Here is a 20,883-nt window from a genome sequence, read left to right as displayed (position 1 = left end):
AAATTCTGCCTTGAAGTTTCTGCAGTGCACCCATTTTTTTTTTTAACAAACTCATTAGAATCCAAGTCTCTCAATGGGTAAGAAAGTTATATTTAAATTTAGAGTAATCTAAATTATGTTTCTATTGTTTTTGTATAAAATATCATGTGTATAAAATAAGGGAGGTTTTGATGATATAATATTTATAATTTAGAAATTTTTAGAGCGCTATTTTATATATTATGTGGGTTTCATTTTGACATAATAGTGTACTATGAAAAACTATTATGCTCAAATTCTGTGCCAAGTATCTCCACACGAACTTTTTCAATTCTTCTTTTTATGAACATCTGAATCATTTCCCAAACTTTCTAATTATGATTTCCACTGTAATATTGAAGTTCATATGTCATGTGTGTATACTAATTTTAGTACACAGGGATAAATAGCAAGGGGTGAAAAACCTGGGTCATATGGTGATTATATTCCTAGTATTCTGAGGACTTTCCATATTCCGTTCCAGAGTGGAAGTCCTAATTTTCAGTCTCACAGTGTATGATTGTTTTTCCCCACATCCTCCTCAGCACTTATTATTTGAATACTTGATAATTGCCATTCTGATAGGGGTGAGCTGAACTGTCAATGGAGTTGTGAATGATATTTTCGTGAATGCTAGAGATGTTGAAATTATTTTCATATGTGTTTAGGCAATTTGTTTCTTTTTTATTTTGAGGCCTGTTTATTTATTGCTTTCCTCCATTTACTAATTGAATTGCTGAGATTCTCTTAAACCCACCAGAGGGGAGATTCTTCTCTTTTGCCCAGCTATGTTTCTCCTGGCACTGTTGCATCTTATTTCATTTATGAATGCATTCTGCTTTTAAAAGCCAATATTTCTGGAGTTTATCTAGTCACTGGCTCTCTGTAGTGGCTTTCCACAGCCCACTTTTTGTTATGCAGTCACACACATTTTATTCCCAACTATGAAAATAATCAGTGAGTAAGCACTGTATGATTCTGTTCTGCCATGTTTCTCCACTAGAACACCTTTTATTCTTTCTTCGATGGAAAATGTTGCATACTCTACCCAAATTGTGTGTGCTGTTATGTCCCAGTAAAATATAGGCACATTTATTTCCACATTTTCTCCTTTGTTAAAATAATGAGATTTGACTCAGTAAATATTTTGCTGAAAGATATTAAATTTTGGAAGTGTCTGACAACTGAAATGAACCAAGTGAACAATGTTTCCTTACTAATTCTGGTGATAGAATTGAAACTCTCTTATGACATCAAGTATCAATTTATCACTAAAAATTTGGCCATCCATTATTTAAATGCTTAAAGCTATATAACATGAAGTACATTTCTCAAAAGAGTTTTAAATAAGTATTCTACTGCATTTGTGGATTTGCTATGGAATGGAAATTTGACTAATTAAGCTGATGCTAGTTGATTTGGATGTAGGGACCTCAGATTTTGTTTCCAGGAAACACATTCCTTATGTCCTCCATCTGAGTTTTAACCCATCAACAGAGAGATGAAGAGAAAAATTTAGTTTCATTTGGAGTGCATGGGAGAGTGTCTCTTATGGAAATTTTTGTTTCTCAAAATGTACTGGTCTAAATTCTAATTCCCATGATTTCACAACTAGAAATATGGTGATGTCTAAAAGAAATGATAAAACCTGTATTCAACTCATTTTTGATATAAATTTTATCAGAATGAAACTGAGCAACATCCACAGGTGTGTACTTCTGGTATATCTGATGAGTCCTATCAAAGAGGAAAGAAGATAGTAAATGGACCAGTACAAGGTAAGAACCTTATAGGATACAAAATACATTGATGAGAAAATTGCATTAAAACATAAGCAATAGTATATTCTAATTGTTCACACAGTTCAACTGTTAAATATCTAATAAGAAAAAAAGTTAATAAGTGACATATCTTATTAGGTTTCAGCCCACAGGTATTGCAAAGAAACTGAAATGTGAGTTGCATTTTTGATACATGCTTCAATCACAGAAAATTCATAAATAACAAAAAGGAGCAAAGAAGAGGGAATAAAAATTGAGAAAGGAAGTGATTATAGAGGGAGTCAATGAAGGAAAAGGAAGAAGGTATAGTCAGTGAAGGAAAGGAAATTCAGGTCTCCTATGAGAAGAAAAAAGAGCAGAGCTTTCAAAAATATGGCAAAAAACATGAGTTCCAAAGTTAAATGAGGCATAAAGTAAAATTTCCCCATACTTCATAAATTAGGAAATACTGAAGAAAAATTTGCACTTTATGTGGTTTTGTCCCTAAGTATAGGATCCAATATCCCACACTATTATTATTCTCAAAGGACCCCTTTGAAAGAGGCAGTGCATCTGTTGACCTGTACTCTACAAACTGTTCAACAGGCACTATACACCTTTTCCTTATCGAAGTTTTCAGCACATTCCTGTTAGTCACTTTCTGAAGCCCATACACTCTGTGTTAACATTCAACATCCTTTGAGCATCAAATCAGACCTGATGGACTACATAGAAAAAGGAATAAATTCCAGGTCAAGTGGTTATCACCCAGTACAAAAGCAGGTCAACATATGAGGTAGCACCAGGGGGGCAATACCAGTTTATTTGAGGAATAACAGGCACTATGAGGAGTGCTTCCAAAACCAGAGCGAATCCTGATAGAAGAAATGCAAAAAAAAGGAAAAGAAAGAAGCAAGGAGTTCACTGGTAAATGTGTAACTGTCAACAACTTTATTTTGCTTTGTTTTGTTTTGCAGACACCAAACATTATATGCAGTAGTTATTTAAAAGTTATTATAAGGAAAAAAAATAAAGTAAACAGTGTGAAGTTAATTCTTTCCATTGTAATTTTCACATTTTTTTTCTGCAAAATATCCTTTTTCTTTGAATGAGTAAAACTTTTAGTTATCATATGCATTGAACATGGTGACCTCTAGGGTCTTAAGTATAATTACTCTGTAAATAACTCAATGTGCCTGGGATAAAGAGGGGAACATCTATGACTTCAGATGCTAGGGCAGGCTGATGGCAGGTTTTCATTCAGCCAGGGAATTTACAGACCTCCTGTCTCCAAATATAAAAGGCCTGGATTTGAAGTGAGTGCTACAGCTCTTGCCATGGATTCACAGGTCCCTGGGTACAATCACTAGGCCCCAACACAAACAACAATCAAAAAGTTTCAAACAACATAAACATTCACCTAAAGTTAAGCTTAACTTAAAAAATATAATTGTGAGGATTAAATTATATGATTATTAAAATTTTCCCTTTTTATTTGGGTAGGTTTTCACTCATTCTAACAGTTCTAAGTAAAACTATACATTTGTCAACAGAGTCACATTCGGACATGTCATCAGCAGAAAAGAAGGAGAGGCTTATGGGCACTGAAAAAAGCCAGGAACCGGTATGTAAATGGATCAGTTTAAATTCCTGGTGTATTTCTCTTTGCTTTGATTCCAGAAGGTAAATTAGGCCAAATGAAATGACCTCTTAGCATAGGATTTTGGGAATCAAACATCATAATTTCCACTCACATCTAAAAGAATGTAACTGGACATGAACATTAAAATAGTATTAGAAATCAAGGAAGCTTAATGGCAAACTGTATTCTAGCAATTGAGGCAATTATTTGAATATTCTTTCAGTTTTCTTCTATGTGATCTCCCTACGTGATGAGAAAATGAGACTTAAAAAAAACAGTAAAAAAAAAAGGAAAATATATAAATAAAATGGCCAGTGAACACATTCTTATTAAAAGACCATCTTTCCCAAAGGCTCAAAATTTTAGTTTCTCATTACCAGTAATTCATGCATGGGTTAAAGATTCCATTCTCTCTCAACTCCAATGTCTTAGTCTAAGACAAGGCAAGAAATAGGCTTAATTAGAAACCAAAGAGTCTGTTAATGAAATCAGAATTTTTCAGGAGGTATACATCTGTTAAGGTACAAACAACTTTCTAGTTCATTTTCTTTTTCTTTTCATGCAAGATCAATAAAATTACTAAATGTTTTTATTAGACCTCTTTAGTGGATGTTAGGAAGAAGACCTTGGATGAAGTTTTTGACAGTTTGTGGAATTTTGGAGGTGTCTTAATGCCTCTCTTTCTCCTGTTGCTTTTGTTATTTTTCATGCATTTGAATGGATTTCTCTTCCATGTCATGTATGTGTCTTTTAAGAGTGCAGGTTAATCTATGTGATGTGTCTGGAGCATGGCATATATTTTGGCATCAAACCTATAAATGAACATTTAACAAGCTATATTCACTCACTAGCATCTCGTCTTTTGGAAAGAATAAGTTCTGGAAATAAACATACCTTTAAACAAAACATATATCACATGCAAATAAAATTTAGCTTTTAAATGATATCTAAAACAGCACAAAATTAAAAGAAGGAGTAGGTAATAATAATGTTCATCTTGCAAGACAAAAAAAGCCTCAGGGATAATAAGATTATCATAATAATTTTAAAAAGAACAGAGAATGAAAGTGGTGAGAGTAAGCAGAGACTGAAAAGGAGATGAGGATCAAATTCAAAGAAATGAGAATAGAAGGAGATTTCAAATGGAATAAAAAAGGGATCCAGCAACCAAAATATGAAATGAATGAAAATATATTAGAAAATCAGAACATGAAAAAAACAAATGACATGGAAATCCCATACAAAAACAAAGAAAAAACTGAAAAGAGCAAGAACAACTTTTTCAGATTTCACTTTTACTAAAGCAAATGATATGGAGACAATTTTGGGGGGGTATTTCTAATTTTGAAAGCATATAACTATTAGGGGTTTTTGAGATGCAAAAACGGTTCAGCAGGTTTTTGTTGTTGTTGTTGTTGTTATTGTTTTTGCACTAGCTTCAAACAGCCTACCATGATAGTGGAGAGTACAAGCTGATCTTCTTTGCTCCTTTCTCTCCCACACCTCCCAGAGAATGCTGAGGGAACATTGAAAGTTGCAGAGGCAATGCACACTTAGTATTAGTTTATGTACTCAGAGACATGGGTCTATAAAATGTAGAAATTGCCTGATAAACCCTGTGGTCCATGGAGGCTGGGGACTAATCTGTAATGCAGACCCCAATTATGGAATTCCTTACTCAGTGGTCTTATACTGTGCATGATTCCAAGTCACTGAGGCCTTTTCCTACAACCTCTTGGAGCATGAGAGACATGGCCTGGTTTCAGAATCTATGACTTCTTCTGAGAACTTAGTGAAAATTCCATTCTACTGATCCTGCCCAAGCACTTCTGGAATCTTCTGTCCCTTGAATTCTCAACTACCAGTTCTTGCTTACTATCATTATTCCCAAAGCACCAGTTTGAAAGAGGCAATACCTCTGTGGACCTCTACTCTACAGAATGACCACAGCAGCAATACACATCTTCCTGATGAGATCTTTCAGCACATGCCTGTCACTCACTAACCTGAGCCCATAAGTTCAGTAACAATTCAGTTATCTGAAGAATGGTGGCTACAGCATTATGGAAATATAAGGTATGCAGGGGTACCTGATCTTTAACACAGAGTGACTAAAATTAGACCCCACTGAGAGCCTTTGTCCTCAGGAAATATTGTAATTCTTAAGAGGGTGCCTCCAACTGCCTGTGTGATGTTAATGGGGGTAACTATTCCAATTATTCTAGTATTCATTTTCATGTTTATGATATTGCATGCAGCCTTTTTCTACCAGACTTAACCTTGGCACTTGCTGGAAACAAAATGATTCCATGACAGAGCCATGAGCTTCTATTCTTTTTTTATTAAATTATTTATCCACTCTAATTTGTTACACACAATGGCAAAATGCAATTCATTTCATATTACACATATAGAGCACAATTTTTCACTGATTGTACACGATGTATTATTACACCATTCGTGTCTTCATATATGTACTTATAGTAATGATGTCTAACTCATTCCACCATCATTCCTACCCCCTTAACCCTCCCTTCCCCTCCCTCCCCTTTGCCCTATCTAAAGATCTTCCATTCCTCCCATGCTCCCCACCCATCACCATTATGAGTCAGCATCCTCATATCAAAGAAAACATTCAGCATTTATTTTTCTGGGATTAGCTTTCTTCACAAAGCATTATATTCTCCAATTCCATCCATTTACCTGCAAATACCATGATTTTTTTCTCTTTAATGCTGAGTAGGGCTCCATTGTGTATATATACCCAGGTTTCCCAAGCCATTCATCTACTAAAGGGCAAATGGGTTGGTTCCACAATTAAACTATTTTGAATTGTGCTGCTATAAACATTGATAAGGCCAAGTCCCTATAGTATGCTGTTTTTAAGTCCTTTGGGTATAAGCCAAGAAGTGAGATAGCTGAGTCAATCGTGATTTCATTCCAAATTTTCCAAGGTATCTCCATACTGCATTCCAGATTGGCTGAACTAATTTTCAGGTCCACCACCAATTTCTGTCTAATTGTGACAGAAACCACTGTAAACATTGAAGTAAATGTGTCTCATGTGTATACAGAAATTATTATACTTTGTAAATAAGAAGAAGGGTTGGGAAACCTAGGTCATATGATGTTCATATCCCTAGTACTCTGAAACTCTCCATACTATGTTCCAAATGGAAAGTCCTAATTTTCAGTATCACAGAGTATGCTTGTATATTTTTACCCATGTCCTCTCCAGCACTGATTATTTGAATACTTTAAGAATGCCTATCTGACTGGCATGGGCTGAAATATCAATGGACTTTTGGATGGTATTTCCTTGAATGCTACATATGTTTAATTTTTTTTTTCACAAAAATATGGTGAGGTAAGTATTCAGCTCTTCTATCAGAAGAGGAAGTGAGAGTCAAAGACACTAGGATCCTTCCCCACAGCAAAACACATTGTCATGACTTAGTTATGACAAGCTTCAGGGATAGAGGGTTGGATGGTATTACCCTGAATGCTAAATATGTTTAATTTTTTTATGTACTTGTAGGGAAATTGTATTTTTTGTTTTGAGAACTGTCTATCCCTGCTTTTCTTAATTTCTTATTTGGAGGGGTGAGATTCTCCTCAGCTCACCAGTCAAAACATTCCTCTCTCATAGCCAGCTAGTTTTCCCTACTGCGGCTTTACACTATTTCTTCCACGAATGCATTTCCTCTTTGAGTATCTCATATTTCTGGTTTCATCTGGTCACAGGCTCTCCATTGTGTCACTCCTGTGATTTCCCACAGCCTGTCTTTTTCTTCAAGCAGCAATGCACCAGTTCAAATGACTCCCACCTCTGCAAATAGTCAGCTTTTCAGAGATGGGAGTCACCTTTCTCTTTTGAAATACCTCTTAGTTTCTTCTCCAATGAAAGTGTTGCATACTTTACCCAAGTGTGTGTGCTGTTATGTTCATGTTACATACAGACACATTTCCTCACTATATTTTACTTTTTTAAAATAAGTTTTGACTCGGTAAATATTTTGCTGAAGTGCATTAAGTTTTCGAAGTCTCTGATGAATAAATGAAGCAAGTACAACAGTTTATCATTCCTACACAAGGTGACAGAATTGAAACTCTCATCTTACCAAGTATCATTCTTTCAGAATAAAAAATTGGCCATTCAAATTTAAAATGCTATGGAACACCAAGTGCCATTCTTAAAAGTGTTTCAAAGCATTTTTAGAACTGCTGGGCAGTGCAAAGTTGACTGATTATATACTGATGCTAGTTGTTTGGGGTATATGCTTGTCAGTGTGTATATTCGGAGGGAACACAGTTCCTATGTCCCTCATCTTGGCTTTATCCAATCAGTAGCCAGAATGATATATGAGCTCAGTTAATCTGAACTGCCTAGGACAGTGAAACTTGTACAATATATTCTTGTTCAAAATGCACTCATCTAATTTCTAATTCTGATGATTTCACAAATATATATATGGTGATAAGTAATATGTGATGATTAAAACTTCATGCAACTTATTATTGGTATTACTTTCCCCAGAGTGTCTGTAAGCAACCTACAGAAGCTTGTGCTTCCAGTATATCTGTTGGGTCCTATACACAAGCAAAGAATAGAACAAACGAACATGGAGAAGGTAAGAATGACAAAAAATGCAAAAGACATTGGTGAGCGTATTGCTTTAAAGCAAGAGCACTAAAATATTGTAATTGTTCCAAGAGTGTATGTATTATCTAGTAAGGAAAAAGAAATATAATGAGTCATATTGTATTAGGTTTCTGTCACAGGTTAAACTGGGGATATTGCTAAAAAATCTGAATTATGAGTTGCATTTTGAGACATGCTTCAATCAAAGTAAAATAGAAATGAAAGAGAAGAAGAGGATATGAACACTGAGACAGGCATTAATTACAGGGAGTCAATGAAGGAAGAGGTAGCAGTTGTACTCAGTGGAAGGAAGGACCCTCAGTTACATAAGAGGGGGGGAAAGAGCAGCATTTTCAAAATTTGGGAAGCATTTTTGAGTTTCCAGGTCCAAAGCTGAATGAAGTGTAAAGTAAAAATTTTCCAACATTCCTGACTTAGTCACAGTTGGAATGGAATAAAATTGAGGAGTGAAGAAGGAATTCCCACATTGTCAAGTTTGTTTATCACAAAAGATTCTTCATGTATAAAATCTAATGACACCAAATGTGTTGCTACTCTGTACAAAAAAATGTATAGGGTAGAAACACCAATTAGGAAAGTGGAAAGAAATAGAAATGGTTACAGAGTGGTCCCCAAATTCACAGATATCTAAAACTAAATTTGGAAAGATAATAGCTTGACTGAACTTTCATTTGAGGGTAACATCCTAGGGAGAAACCCAGAGCTACATTCTAGTTAAGGTAGAGGCAATGGATTCCAACAAAATTTATACTAGATCTCTCAAACTATAATGAATCATCTGTTGAGGCCATGATCAGAAGCTCATTGTGACTCAGAAGTTCTTTCCTTCTACATTTCCTATAGATTCTAAGGTGATTGCAATGATCCTGGTATGCCCACAGCATTTTTTGTAGCCAGGCAAAGAATGTCCCTGTGGGACAAAAAAAAAAAAAAAAAAAAAAAAAAAAAACAAACAAAAAAAAACGCTAGTAGACCCTACAAACCAAGATAGAAGAAGATCAACTGCCAGAATAAATGTTGCAATAATTATGTGCATATTTCTTAGGTAGTGGGGATAACACAAAAGACAAAAATTTAAAAATTACATTTCTAACATAAAATTGCTACATTGCCAGGAAGGAAGGAGTTTGAATAACCCATACAAAAAAACAGAAAATGGAAATAAAATAGTCTCCTGCTCTAGAGGGTTTTATGAAAAACTAGGAGAGAGGCAAAATGAGGAAGAAAATAAAGAAGTCAGCAAGGAAATTTTAGAGGGGAAAATGATAAAATGCAATTCAGCATTTTTCAGTGTGCCTGCCTTCAAACCAAAAGTGGGATGATTCCTGGTCCCCAGGTGATTGAAACAAGTAGGGACTGGAAAAATCAGGGCAACCTGCTGTACAAATCTGTCCTGCACACCCACCAGGCCCCACCATGTGTGTGGCATCCTAAGAGTGATTTAGATCAGTGACCAAGTGTTTTTGAAAATTTGTTTTTTTCAAAGATAGTTTTATTTTTGATTATTATTATTATTATTATTATCATTATTATTATTATTATTTTGGTTCTTTGGAATGAAACCATGTCCCTTTGTGCTACAGGAATACATTCCACTCCTGTGCTAAATTCTGATAACTAATTTTTGGATCGGCCAGCACACTCAAAAAAATATGTGAAATCATGACTGTATGTGTTATGGCAGACTCATTTTTAAACTAGAATTCCTTATGGAATTTATTCCTCAAATACTAAGAGTGTTACTAATGTGTTTATGTGACAGTCTTTTGAGTCCTGTCAATTCTGCCTGCTTTCAGATCACAGATTGCTGTGGATGACCATATCTAAATTCTTTATGCTTTCTCATATTTTTTAAGATGCAGGACCTGTATCTTCGTACACGGGTGAAAAGGGTAACCCGATATCCACTAAAACAGAGGAAGCAGGATTAGAAGATGTGCCACAGTCCCAGATGGGTATGAAAAAACAATCATGTTCATATTAGCTGTTATTCTAAATGCATATATCTGATCCTATTAGTTCAGAAAAAAAATAACTGATAAGAAATAAAGTATACCTTGCCCTGGATCTTGAGGTACAGGATACTTAGGTATAATAAAATGGATTAAACAATTCATAGGTCACTTGACATATGTGCTGCCATCTGACTACTTCAGCTTTGACATTGAAATTCTCCGTATTCGTCTTTCTTTCTCTGAATACAGATCTCTGTGGTCTCCAGCATTCTGCGTCTTCACATTTGTATATGTACCCTTGCCGAATTATTTATAATGATCACAAAGGTGTTCTTACCTTTTGAAACTCAACTGCAAGACTTATTTACTAAAGATATATTGTCAATATTCATTTAGAACATTTCAGTCTTGTGATCAACAAAAATCCCCAAACTTAAAACTCCAAAGCTAATGTAATCTTTATCAATGCTAATAAAAATAGTTATCATTGGACTGAGCTCTGTACTCACTTAGTAGGAATATGAGTGTGTTTTCTTTTTATGTTCAGATTTTATTGATTATGTATTTCATTTGCTTTTCAGTATCTAAAGACGTACATGCTTTATACAAGGTAAATCATCTTCTATGTTTGTGTTATATTATTAAATGCATGCTGTATGCACTGTAAAATATTTACGTATTATCTTGTCTCCAAGCACATGAAGCCTACCATTAAAAGCAAAGATACAGCTCTCAAAAAACAAAAATGGTGGAAGCAAAAAATAAAACGGAAATCAGGTAACTTTTGCAGTACAACTTCTATAAAACTACCTATGATTAAACCTTGGAAATGATAGCAAACTTTTCACTCCTGATATATCCATTTGTGCCATGTGTTGGGAGGATTTGCCCCATCAGGTCTGTGTTGGTGGTGCATCCACATTTCAAAATATTTCTGTAAATCTATGAGGAAAAGATGTTTTAAAATAACCTATATCCTAGGTGTTTCTACAATTAAACTTCCCAAATCGGAGTCATGACACTTGTCAGTTGGATTGTGAGGCTGATTTTTCTTCCCAACCCAATTTTAAAAGTAGGTCCAGGGGAGCAGGATTGAAATCCAGAATCCTGAGATGATGAGGACTTGTATTTTTCTTGAAGCCAAGATGTCAAGGCCGGTCTGTGAAATACAAGAAAATCTAATTTAAAAGACAATGTGCACTCTACCCTGACATCTAGTGTATCAACCAAATGCATCAAACTTGTTTTTATGCTAATTAGGTACTGACTTTGACAACTCTTGTGGTCAGTTTGAGGCAAGAAATAATAAAAGGAATGATCATATATACTTTAGTTTATCCCTTGCTTCTAAAGTGAACATTTGCTGGTGAACACTCTTTCCTGAAATTTTATCTCAGAGTAATCAATCCATAAATTCTTCCACATCCCAATGGAGTCTTTGCTCATTATTCTTTGACTTGTTGTTTGTCTGTTACCTCTGTATGGTAAAAACAGAACCCAGATCCTTTTGAAGACATTCCTTCATTCAGTCCTGCATCAACCCCATAGTGCACTTTTGCATTTTCTTTATTCATCTCCATTCATGATCATGCCCCTCAAGCTCATGTGCCCACAGATTTGAGATAGTTCCAGCTATATATGGATACATGGCCTAGATGAAAGTGTTAGCTCTGTGTATGTCCAACCATCTCAACATTTCGAGGCATCTTTCACAATGCAAATTCTTCCTAACTGTATGTTTAGCCCGTTTCTACCTGCATGATCTTCTGGCAGTTTTCACCAATCCCTGTATCATCAGACATATACCGTCCCCCTTAACCCTTGTCTCTATGTCATGCTATAGCCTTCCACATTTTCACCATTCTCTGCCTCTGGCTGATGGCCTCACTCCTCGAGTCTCCGTTCATCCCTACCTCGAGAAAAGACACCATCCACGCCAAGTGTTATTGCCTCAGGCACTTACCTGACACTCAATTATGGGGTGTTCAAACCTGTGTGTTTTAAGAACATCTCCTGTAGTCCAGGACCTAGTGAACTAGACAGAGAATGAATAACTTACAGGCCAACTGATTTTTACTCAGTACAATTGCGGGTCAAGATCTGAGATAGCTAACGCCAGAGAAGCAAAAACAGTTTATGTCAGGAATAATAGGCACCATGAGTAATGCTTCCAAAAACAGAGTGAATCCTAACAGAAGAAATGCAGGTAAAGGAAAGGAAAGGAATATGTGGTTCACTGTCAAAGGTATCACAGTGATCGTATATACACATACTTTTTTGTTGACACCAAAGTTACATGCAGTGGTTCATTAAAAATTACTATTAGGAAAAAGACATAGTAAACAGTGTGAAGTGTCTTCTTTCCATTGTAATTTTAGCATTTTTTTCTTCAAAATATCATTTTTCTTTGAGTGGTTGAATCTTTGAGATATCATGTGCATTGAATATGGTGAACTCTTGTTTTGTTGAAGCATTAGATTAGTAAAAATCCCTGCTAAATCACTCAATACACCCTGGGTGAAGAGGGACTCATCTGTAATTTCAGCTTAGTTAGAGACTGAGGCAGGCTGATGTCAGGTTCCCAGTGAGCCAGGGAATATTCAGACACTCTGTCTTCAAAAATAAATAAATAAATAAAAATAAAGGCCTTTTATTTGAAGTAAGTACTTGCGTTCTTGCCAAGGATACACATGGCTCTGGGTACAGCCACCAAGCTGACACAAGAATCCAAAAATTTCCAACAGCATAAACATTCACCTAAAATTAAACTTACCTAAAAACGTATCATTATGAAAATCAAATTGTATGATTATTACAATTATGTTTTTAGTTGGCTAGATTTTCACTCAGTCTAACTCTTTTAAGTAGTTTAAGAAAGTACATCTATGCATTTATCCCCAGATTCACATTGCCATATGTCATCAGAGGAATTGAAGGAGGGGGTTGATGGCATGGATAAAAGCCATGGACAGGTAAGTAAATGTGTCAATTTAAATTCATGGTCTATTTCTCTTCTTTGATGGGAAGGAAGATTATGCCAAACAAAATGACATCACACAATACATACTTAGAAATCAAGGTCATAATTTAATATTTAAGTCTAAAAATGTAACACAACATGAACATGAAAATAGCTTTAGAAATCACATGATTTTAAACAGAAGCTTAAAAGTAACCTTCATCTTAGTAATGTGGGGAGATTTTTTTGAGTATTGTTTCAATTTTCTTCTGTGTGACCTCCTCACGTAATGAGGATTAAATCTAAGCCTCGGAAATATCCAGTTGAAAGTTGAAGAGTATATAATTGAAATGGCCAGTGAACACATTCATGTTAAAGATCATCATTCCCAAAGGCTCAAAATTTTAGTTTCCCATTACCAGTAATCCATGATGGTATTAAAGACTCCAGTCTCCCTACACACTCCAGTATGTAGGCTGAGGCAGGAAATAGACTTAAAGGAGAAACCAAACAGCCTATTATAGAATCAGGTCCTTTCAGGATGTATCCATCAATCCTGTTTGAGTACGAACAAAAACTTTTAGTTCCTTTACTTTTCATGCAAGAAATCAAGAAAATTACTAAACATTTTTATTCCACCTCTGAAGTGGACATTAATAAAAAGAACTTGGATGCAGTTACTGGGAAGTTGCAAAATTTTTGTGGTATCATAATGCCCTATATTTTAGGAGGAGAATTTGCAAGCATTTTAGTTCAGCTGTTATGTATGTGTGCTTTTAGTGTACAGATTTTTCTTTGGGATGTGTTTGGGTCAGGCCATCATGTTCAGAATCAAATTCCCAAATGAACATATTTAACATAAAATATTTACTCACCAGTATCTCATCAAGGAGAAAGATGACCCTCTAGGAACAATCATAGCTTAAAGCAAAACATGCATATAAACAAACTGTATATTTAATGTGGTTTCTATAATACTTAATAATTAATCGAAGTTCAAAGGAAATAAGAATACTCGTAAGACTCGAAAAAAGTGATTAGTGACAATAAAATTATCATGATAAATTTTAAAAAGAACAGATAATGAAAGTGGTTATAGTAAGCAGAGATTGAAGAGGAAATCAGGATGAAATTCAATATTAATGACAATAGGAAAGAATATAAAATAAGAATAAAAATGTAATAAAGGAAATAAAATGAAAACTGAAAAAAAAATCTTAGAAAATCATATATATTGTGAAAAAAAAAAAGGCACAAACAAACTCATGAAAATCTTCACAATCCCCTTAAACTAATATAACTGAAATGGAGACACTTCTGTCCAGGATTTCTAATTTTGGAAAGCTAAAGCTTTTTATGGTTTGGAGGATGCAAATATTGTCCATCAGTTTCTTTATCTGCTCTAGCTCAAAAAGGCCTTCCCTGACATTGGTGTGATCAAGTGGATCTCCTCTGCTCCTTGCTCCCCAACTCCTCCCAGATAATGCTGAGGGAACTTTGAAAGTTACAAAGGAAATTACTCTCAGTATTTGATTTTGTACTCAGAGAGATGGGTCTATGGATGTAGAAATTGCCTGATAAACCCAGTAATCCATGAAGGCTGGGGACTAATCTGTAATGCAGACCCCAATTATGGAATTTCTTACACAGTGGTCTTTTTTTTTAAGAGAGAGAGAGAGAGAGAGAGAGAGAGAGAGAGAGAGAGAGAGAGAAAGAGAGAGAGAGACAAGAGAGAGAGGGAGAATTTTTTTAATATTTATTTGTTAGTTTTCGGTGGACACAACATCTTTGTTTGTATGTGGTGCTGAGGATCGAACAGGGGCCGCACGCATTCCAGGCGAGCGCGCACCGCTTGAGCCACATCCCCAGCCCAACTCAGTGGTCTTGTACTGTGCATGATTCCAAGTCACTGAGGCCTTTTCCTATAATCTCTTGGAGCATGGGAGACATGGTCTGGTTTCAGAATCTGTGACTTCTTCTGAGAACTCAGTGAAAATACCATTCTACCTGATCTTGCCCCAGCACTTATGGGATCTTCTGTCCCTTGAATTCTCAACTAGCAGTTGTTGCTCACGTTCATTACTCCCAAAGCACCAGTTTGAAAGAGACAGTACCGCTGTGAACCTCTACTCTACAGAACGTCCACAGCAGCAACACACCTCTTCCTGATGAGAGCTTTCAGCACATGCCTGTCACTCACTATCCTGAGCCCATATGATGAGTAACCAACTAAAGTTGTGGGAGGATACCTGGCGACTGAATCATGGAAGTGTAAGGGATGCAGTGTTTCGTGATGAGACACCACTGAGAGCCCATGTACTCAGGGCAATATTGTAATTCTTAAGAGGGTGCCTTTGACTGCCTGTGTAATGTTAATAGGGGTGTAGGTATTCTAAATTATTCTCAGTAGAGTGGGTTGACCATGCCTAGTATTCATTTCATGTTTATGGTACTGCAGGCTGCCCTTTGTCTATCAGATTTAGCCTTGGCCCTTGCTGTCACAGAGCTGCAAGCACCATATGATGCATGACAGTGCCATGAACTACTATTCTTAACATAGACTACAGGTGCCAGCTCTCTCAGCAGCTCTATGTCTGGGTTTCTCTCCTGCTCCCGCCTTGATTATGGTTATGGGTACCTCCAAACCACATTTTTATGCCAAATTCAGTCTTTGAAAAGTTAGGAAAAAACTGGGTAATATTTTTAGGATATCCCAGAAAGAAAGTCGCGATAAAGTAACAGGAGTGGAGAGGCTCCTAAACACACGCTCAGATTCTGCCTGGAAGGTTTGGATTACATCAAATATTCCTTGACATTGCGGGGAAAATGAAGTCTTTCCTTTGCTGAAAAGGTTCTATTTGGCCTTAGAATAATAAGTTTCCTACTTGTTTGCTTTAAAATATCATCCTTGTATAAACTTAAGGGATTTTGATGTTACAGGTTTTATATTTTAGAAATTTTTAGGGCAGTGTTTTTATATGCTATATGAGGACTCATTTTGACATGATGGTGTATCATGAAAAACTAGTTTGCTCAAATTCAGTGCCAAGTTTCTAGGTGTTTATTTATCCATTTTTTGTGTTAAGGTGCATCTGGGCTCATTTCATATCTTTCTAATTGTGATAGAAACCACTGTAAACATTGAAGTTCCAGTGTCTCATGTGTATACAGAATCATTGTAAATTGGGTATAAGAACAAGGATTGGGAACCCTGGGCACAGGATGTTCATATTCCTTATCTTCTGATGACTCTCCATACTGCTTTTCAGATGGGAAGTCCTGATTTTCAGTCCCACAGTGTACGGTTGTACATTTTTACCCACATCCTCTCCAGCACTTATTATTTAAAGTCTTGATGAATGCCTCTCTGGATGGCATGAGCTGAAATATCAATGGAGTTTGGGAGGGTATTTCCCTGAATGCTAGATGTATTTTATGTATTTATAATGAACTTGTGTTTGTGGTTTTGAGAACATCTATCTCTTGCTTTTCTCCATTTCCTAATTGGATGGGTGAGATTCTCCTCAGCTCACCAGTCAGCATATTCCTCTCTCATAGCAAGCTAGTTTTCCCTACTGCGGCTTTACACTATTTCTTCCACGAATGCATTTCCTCTTTGAGTATCTCATATTTCTGGTTTCATCTGGTCACAGGCTCTCCATTGTGTCACTCCTGTGATTTCCCACAGCCTGTCTTTTTCTTCAAGCAGCAATGCACCAGTTCAAATGACTCCCACCTCTGCAAATAGTCAGCTTTTCAGAGATGGGAGTCACCTTTCTCTTTTGAAATACCTCTTAGTTTCTTCTCCAATGAAAGTGTTGCATACTTTACCCAAGTGTGTGTGCTGTTATGTTCATGTTACATACAGACACATTTCCTCACTATATTTTACTTTTTTAAAATAAGTTTTGACTCGGTAAATATTTTGCTGAAGTGCATTAAGTTTTCGAAGTCTCTGATGAATAAATGAAGCAAGTACAACAGTTTATCATTCCTACACAAGGTGACAGAATTGAAACTCTCATCTTACCAAGTATCATTCTTTCAGAATAAAAAATTGGCCATTCAAATTTAAAATGCTATGGAACACCAAGTGCCATTCTTAAAAGTGTTTCAAAGCATTTTTAGAACTGCTGGGCAGTGCAAAGTTGACTGATTATATACTGATGCTAGTTGTTTGGGGTATATGCTTGTCAGTGTGTATATTCGGAGGGAACACAGTTCCTATGTCCCTCATCTTGGCTTTATCCAATCAGTAGCCAGAATGATATATGAGCTCAGTTAATCTGAACTGCCTAGGACAGTGAAACTTGTACAATATATTCTTGTTCAAAATGCACTCATCTAATTTCTAATTCTGATGATTTCACAAATATATATATGGTGATAAGTAATATGTGATGATTAAAACTTCATGCAACTTATTATTGGTATTACTTTCCCCAGAGTGTCTGTAAGCAACCTACAGAAGCTTGTGCTTCCAGTATATCTGTTGGGTCCTATACACAAGCAAAGAATAGAACAAACGAACATGGAGAAGGTAAGAATGACAAAAAATGCAAAAGACATTGGTGAGCGTATTGCTTTAAAGCAAGAGCACTAAAATATTGTAATTGTTCCAAGAGTGTATGTATTATCTAGTAAGGAAAAAGAAATATAATGAGTCATATTGTATTAGGTTTCTGTCACAGGTTAAACTGGGGATATTGCTAAAAAATCTGAATTATGAGTTGCATTTTGAGACATGCTTCAATCAAAGTAAAATAGAAATGAAAGAGAAGAAGAGGATATGAACACTGAGACAGGCATTAATTACAGGGAGTCAATGAAGGAAGAGGTAGCAGTTGTACTCAGTGGAAGGAAGGACCCTCAGTTACATAAGAGGGGGGGAAAGAGCAGCATTTTCAAAATTTGGGAAGCATTTTTGAGTTTCCAGGTCCAAAGCTGAATGAAGTGTAAAGTAAAAATTTTCCAACATTCCTGACTTAGTCACAGTTGGAATGGAATAAAATTGAGGAGTGAAGAAGGAATTCCCACATTGTCAAGTTTGTTTATCACAAAAGATTCTTCATGTATAAAATCTAATGACACCAAATGTGTTGCTACTCTGTACAAAAAAATGTATAGGGTAGAAACACCAATTAGGAAAGTGGAAAGAAATAGAAATGGTTACAGAGTGGTCCCCAAATTCACAGATATCTAAAACTAAATTTGGAAAGATAATAGCTTGACTGAACTTTCATTTGAGGGTAACATCCTAGGGAGAAACCCAGAGCTACATTCTAGTTAAGGTAGAGGCAATGGATTCCAACAAAATTTATACTAGATCTCTCAAACTATAATGAATCATCTGTTGAGGCCATGATCAGAAGCTCATTGTGACTCAGAAGTTCTTTCCTTCTACATTTCCTATAGATTCTAAGGTGATTGCAATGATCCTGGTATGCCCACAGCATTTTTTGTAGCCAGGCAAAGAATGTCCCTGTGGGACAAAACAAACAAAAAAAAACGCTAGTAGACCCTACAAACCAAGATAGAAGAAGATCAACTGCCAGAATAAATGTTGCAATAATTATGTGCATATTTCTTAGGTAGTGGGGATAACACAAAAGACAAAAATTTAAAAATTACATTTCTAACATAAAATTGCTACATTGCCAGGAAGGAAGGAGTTTGAATAACCCATACAAAAAAACAGAAAATGGAAATAAAATAGTCTCCTGCTCTAGAGGGTTTTATGAAAAACTAGGAGAGAGGCAAAATGAGGAAGAAAATAAAGAAGTCAGCAAGGAAATTTTAGAGGGGAAAATGATAAAATGCAATTCAGCATTTTTCAGTGTGCCTGCCTTCAAACCAAAAGTGGGATGATTCCTGGTCCCCAGGTGATTGAAACAAGTAGGGACTGGAAAAATCAGGGCAACCTGCTGTACAAATCTGTCCTGCACACCCACCAGGCCCCACCATGTGTGTGGCATCCTAAGAGTGATTTAGATCAGTGACCAAGTGTTTTTGAAAATTTGTTTTTTTCAAAGATAGTTTTATTTTTGATTATTATTATTATTATTATTATCATTATTATTATTATTATTTTGGTTCTTTGGAATGAAACCATGTCCCTTTGTGCTACAGGAATACATTCCACTCCTGTGCTAAATTCTGATAACTAATTTTTGGATCGGCCAGCACACTCAAAAAAATATGTGAAATCATGACTGTATGTGTTATGGCAGACTCATTTTTAAACTAGAATTCCTTATGGAATTTATTCCTCAAATACTAAGAGTGTTACTAATGTGTTTATGTGACAGTCTTTTGAGTCCTGTCAATTCTGCCTGCTTTCAGATCACAGATTGCTGTGGATGACCATATCTAAATTCTTTATGCTTTCTCATATTTTTTAAGATGCAGGACCTGTATCTTCGTACACGGGTGAAAAGGGTAACCCGATATCCACTAAAACAGAGGAAGCAGGATTAGAAGATGTGCCACAGTCCCAGATGGGTATGAAAAAACAATCATGTTCATATTAGCTGTTATTCTAAATGCATATATCTGATCCTATTAGTTCAGAAAAAAAATAACTGATAAGAAATAAAGTATACCTTGCCCTGGATCTTGAGGTACAGGATACTTAGGTATAATAAAATGGATTAAACAATTCATAGGTCACTTGACATATGTGCTGCCATCTGACTACTTCAGCTTTGACATTGAAATTCTCCGTATTCGTCTTTCTTTCTCTGAATACAGATCTCTGTGGTCTCCAGCATTCTGCGTCTTCACATTTGTATATGTACCCTTGCCGAATTATTTATAATGATCACAAAGGTGTTCTTACCTTTTGAAACTCAACTGCAAGACTTATTTACTAAAGATATATTGTCAATATTCATTTAGAACATTTCAGTCTTGTGATCAACAAAAATCCCCAAACTTAAAACTCCAAAGCTAATGTAATCTTTATCAATGCTAATAAAAATAGTTATCATTGGACTGAGCTCTGTACTCACTTAGTAGGAATATGAGTGTGTTTTCTTTTTATGTTCAGATTTTATTGATTATGTATTTCATTTGCTTTTCAGTATCTAAAGACGTACATGCTTTATACAAGGTAAATCATCTTCTATGTTTGTGTTATATTATTAAATGCATGCTGTATGCACTGTAAAATATTTACGTATTATCTTGTCTCCAAGCACATGAAGCCTACCATTAAAAGCAAAGATACAGCTCTCAAAAAACAAAAATGGTGGAAGCAAAAAATAAAACGGAAATCAGGTAACTTTTGCAGTACAACTTCTATAAAACTACCTATGATTAAACCTTGGAAATGATAGCAAACTTTTCACTCCTGATATATCCATTTGTGCCATGTGTTGGGAGGATTTGCCCCATCAGGTCTGTGTTGGTGGTGCATCCACATTTCAAAATATTTCTGTAAATCTATGAGGAAAAGATGTTTTAAAATAACCTATATCCTAGGTGTTTCTACAATTAAACTTCCCAAATCGGAGTCATGACACTTGTCAGTTGGATTGTGAGGCTGATTTTTCTTCCCAACCCAATTTTAAAAGTAGGTCCAGGGGAGCAGGATTGAAATCCAGAATCCTGAGATGATGAGGACTTGTATTTTTCTTGAAGCCAAGATGTCAAGGCCGGTCTGTGAAATACAAGAAAATCTAATTTAAAAGACAATGTGCACTCTACCCTGACATCTAGTGTATCAACCAAATGCATCAAACTTGTTTTTATGCTAATTAGGTACTGACTTTGACAACTCTTGTGGTCAGTTTGAGGCAAGAAATAATAAAAGGAATGATCATATATACTTTAGTTTATCCCTTGCTTCTAAAGTGAACATTTGCTGGTGAACACTCTTTCCTGAA

At 35.7% G+C, this 20,883-nt stretch overlaps 1 protein-coding gene across 1 annotated transcript in view; it reads left to right on the top strand.

Annotated features, from left to right (window-relative positions):
• Positions 1-20,883, top strand: part of LOC114081255 (uncharacterized) — a 143,556-nt gene that overhangs the window by 52,833 nt on the left and 69,840 nt on the right. Inside the window, exons 20-30 of the mRNA XM_071612787.1 lie at positions 1,703-1,796; positions 3,332-3,402; positions 7,958-8,051; positions 9,940-10,038; positions 10,620-10,648; positions 10,734-10,815; positions 12,940-13,010; positions 17,444-17,537; positions 19,400-19,498; positions 20,080-20,108; positions 20,194-20,275. Coding sequence (XP_071468888.1) covers positions 1,703-1,796; positions 3,332-3,402; positions 7,958-8,051; positions 9,940-10,038; positions 10,620-10,648; positions 10,734-10,815; positions 12,940-13,010; positions 17,444-17,537; positions 19,400-19,498; positions 20,080-20,108; positions 20,194-20,275 — 844 coding nt within the window. The remainder of the gene's footprint in view (positions 1-1,702; positions 1,797-3,331; positions 3,403-7,957; positions 8,052-9,939; positions 10,039-10,619; positions 10,649-10,733; positions 10,816-12,939; positions 13,011-17,443; positions 17,538-19,399; positions 19,499-20,079; positions 20,109-20,193; positions 20,276-20,883) is intronic.

This window comes from Marmota flaviventris, chromosome 5 (assembly GCF_047511675.1).
Source record: "Marmota flaviventris isolate mMarFla1 chromosome 5, mMarFla1.hap1, whole genome shotgun sequence".
Classification (NCBI taxonomy): domain Eukaryota; kingdom Metazoa; phylum Chordata; class Mammalia; order Rodentia; family Sciuridae; genus Marmota; species Marmota flaviventris.
Note: the sequence above shows the minus strand (reverse complement) of the source record. Positions and strands in the feature narration are given on the sequence as shown.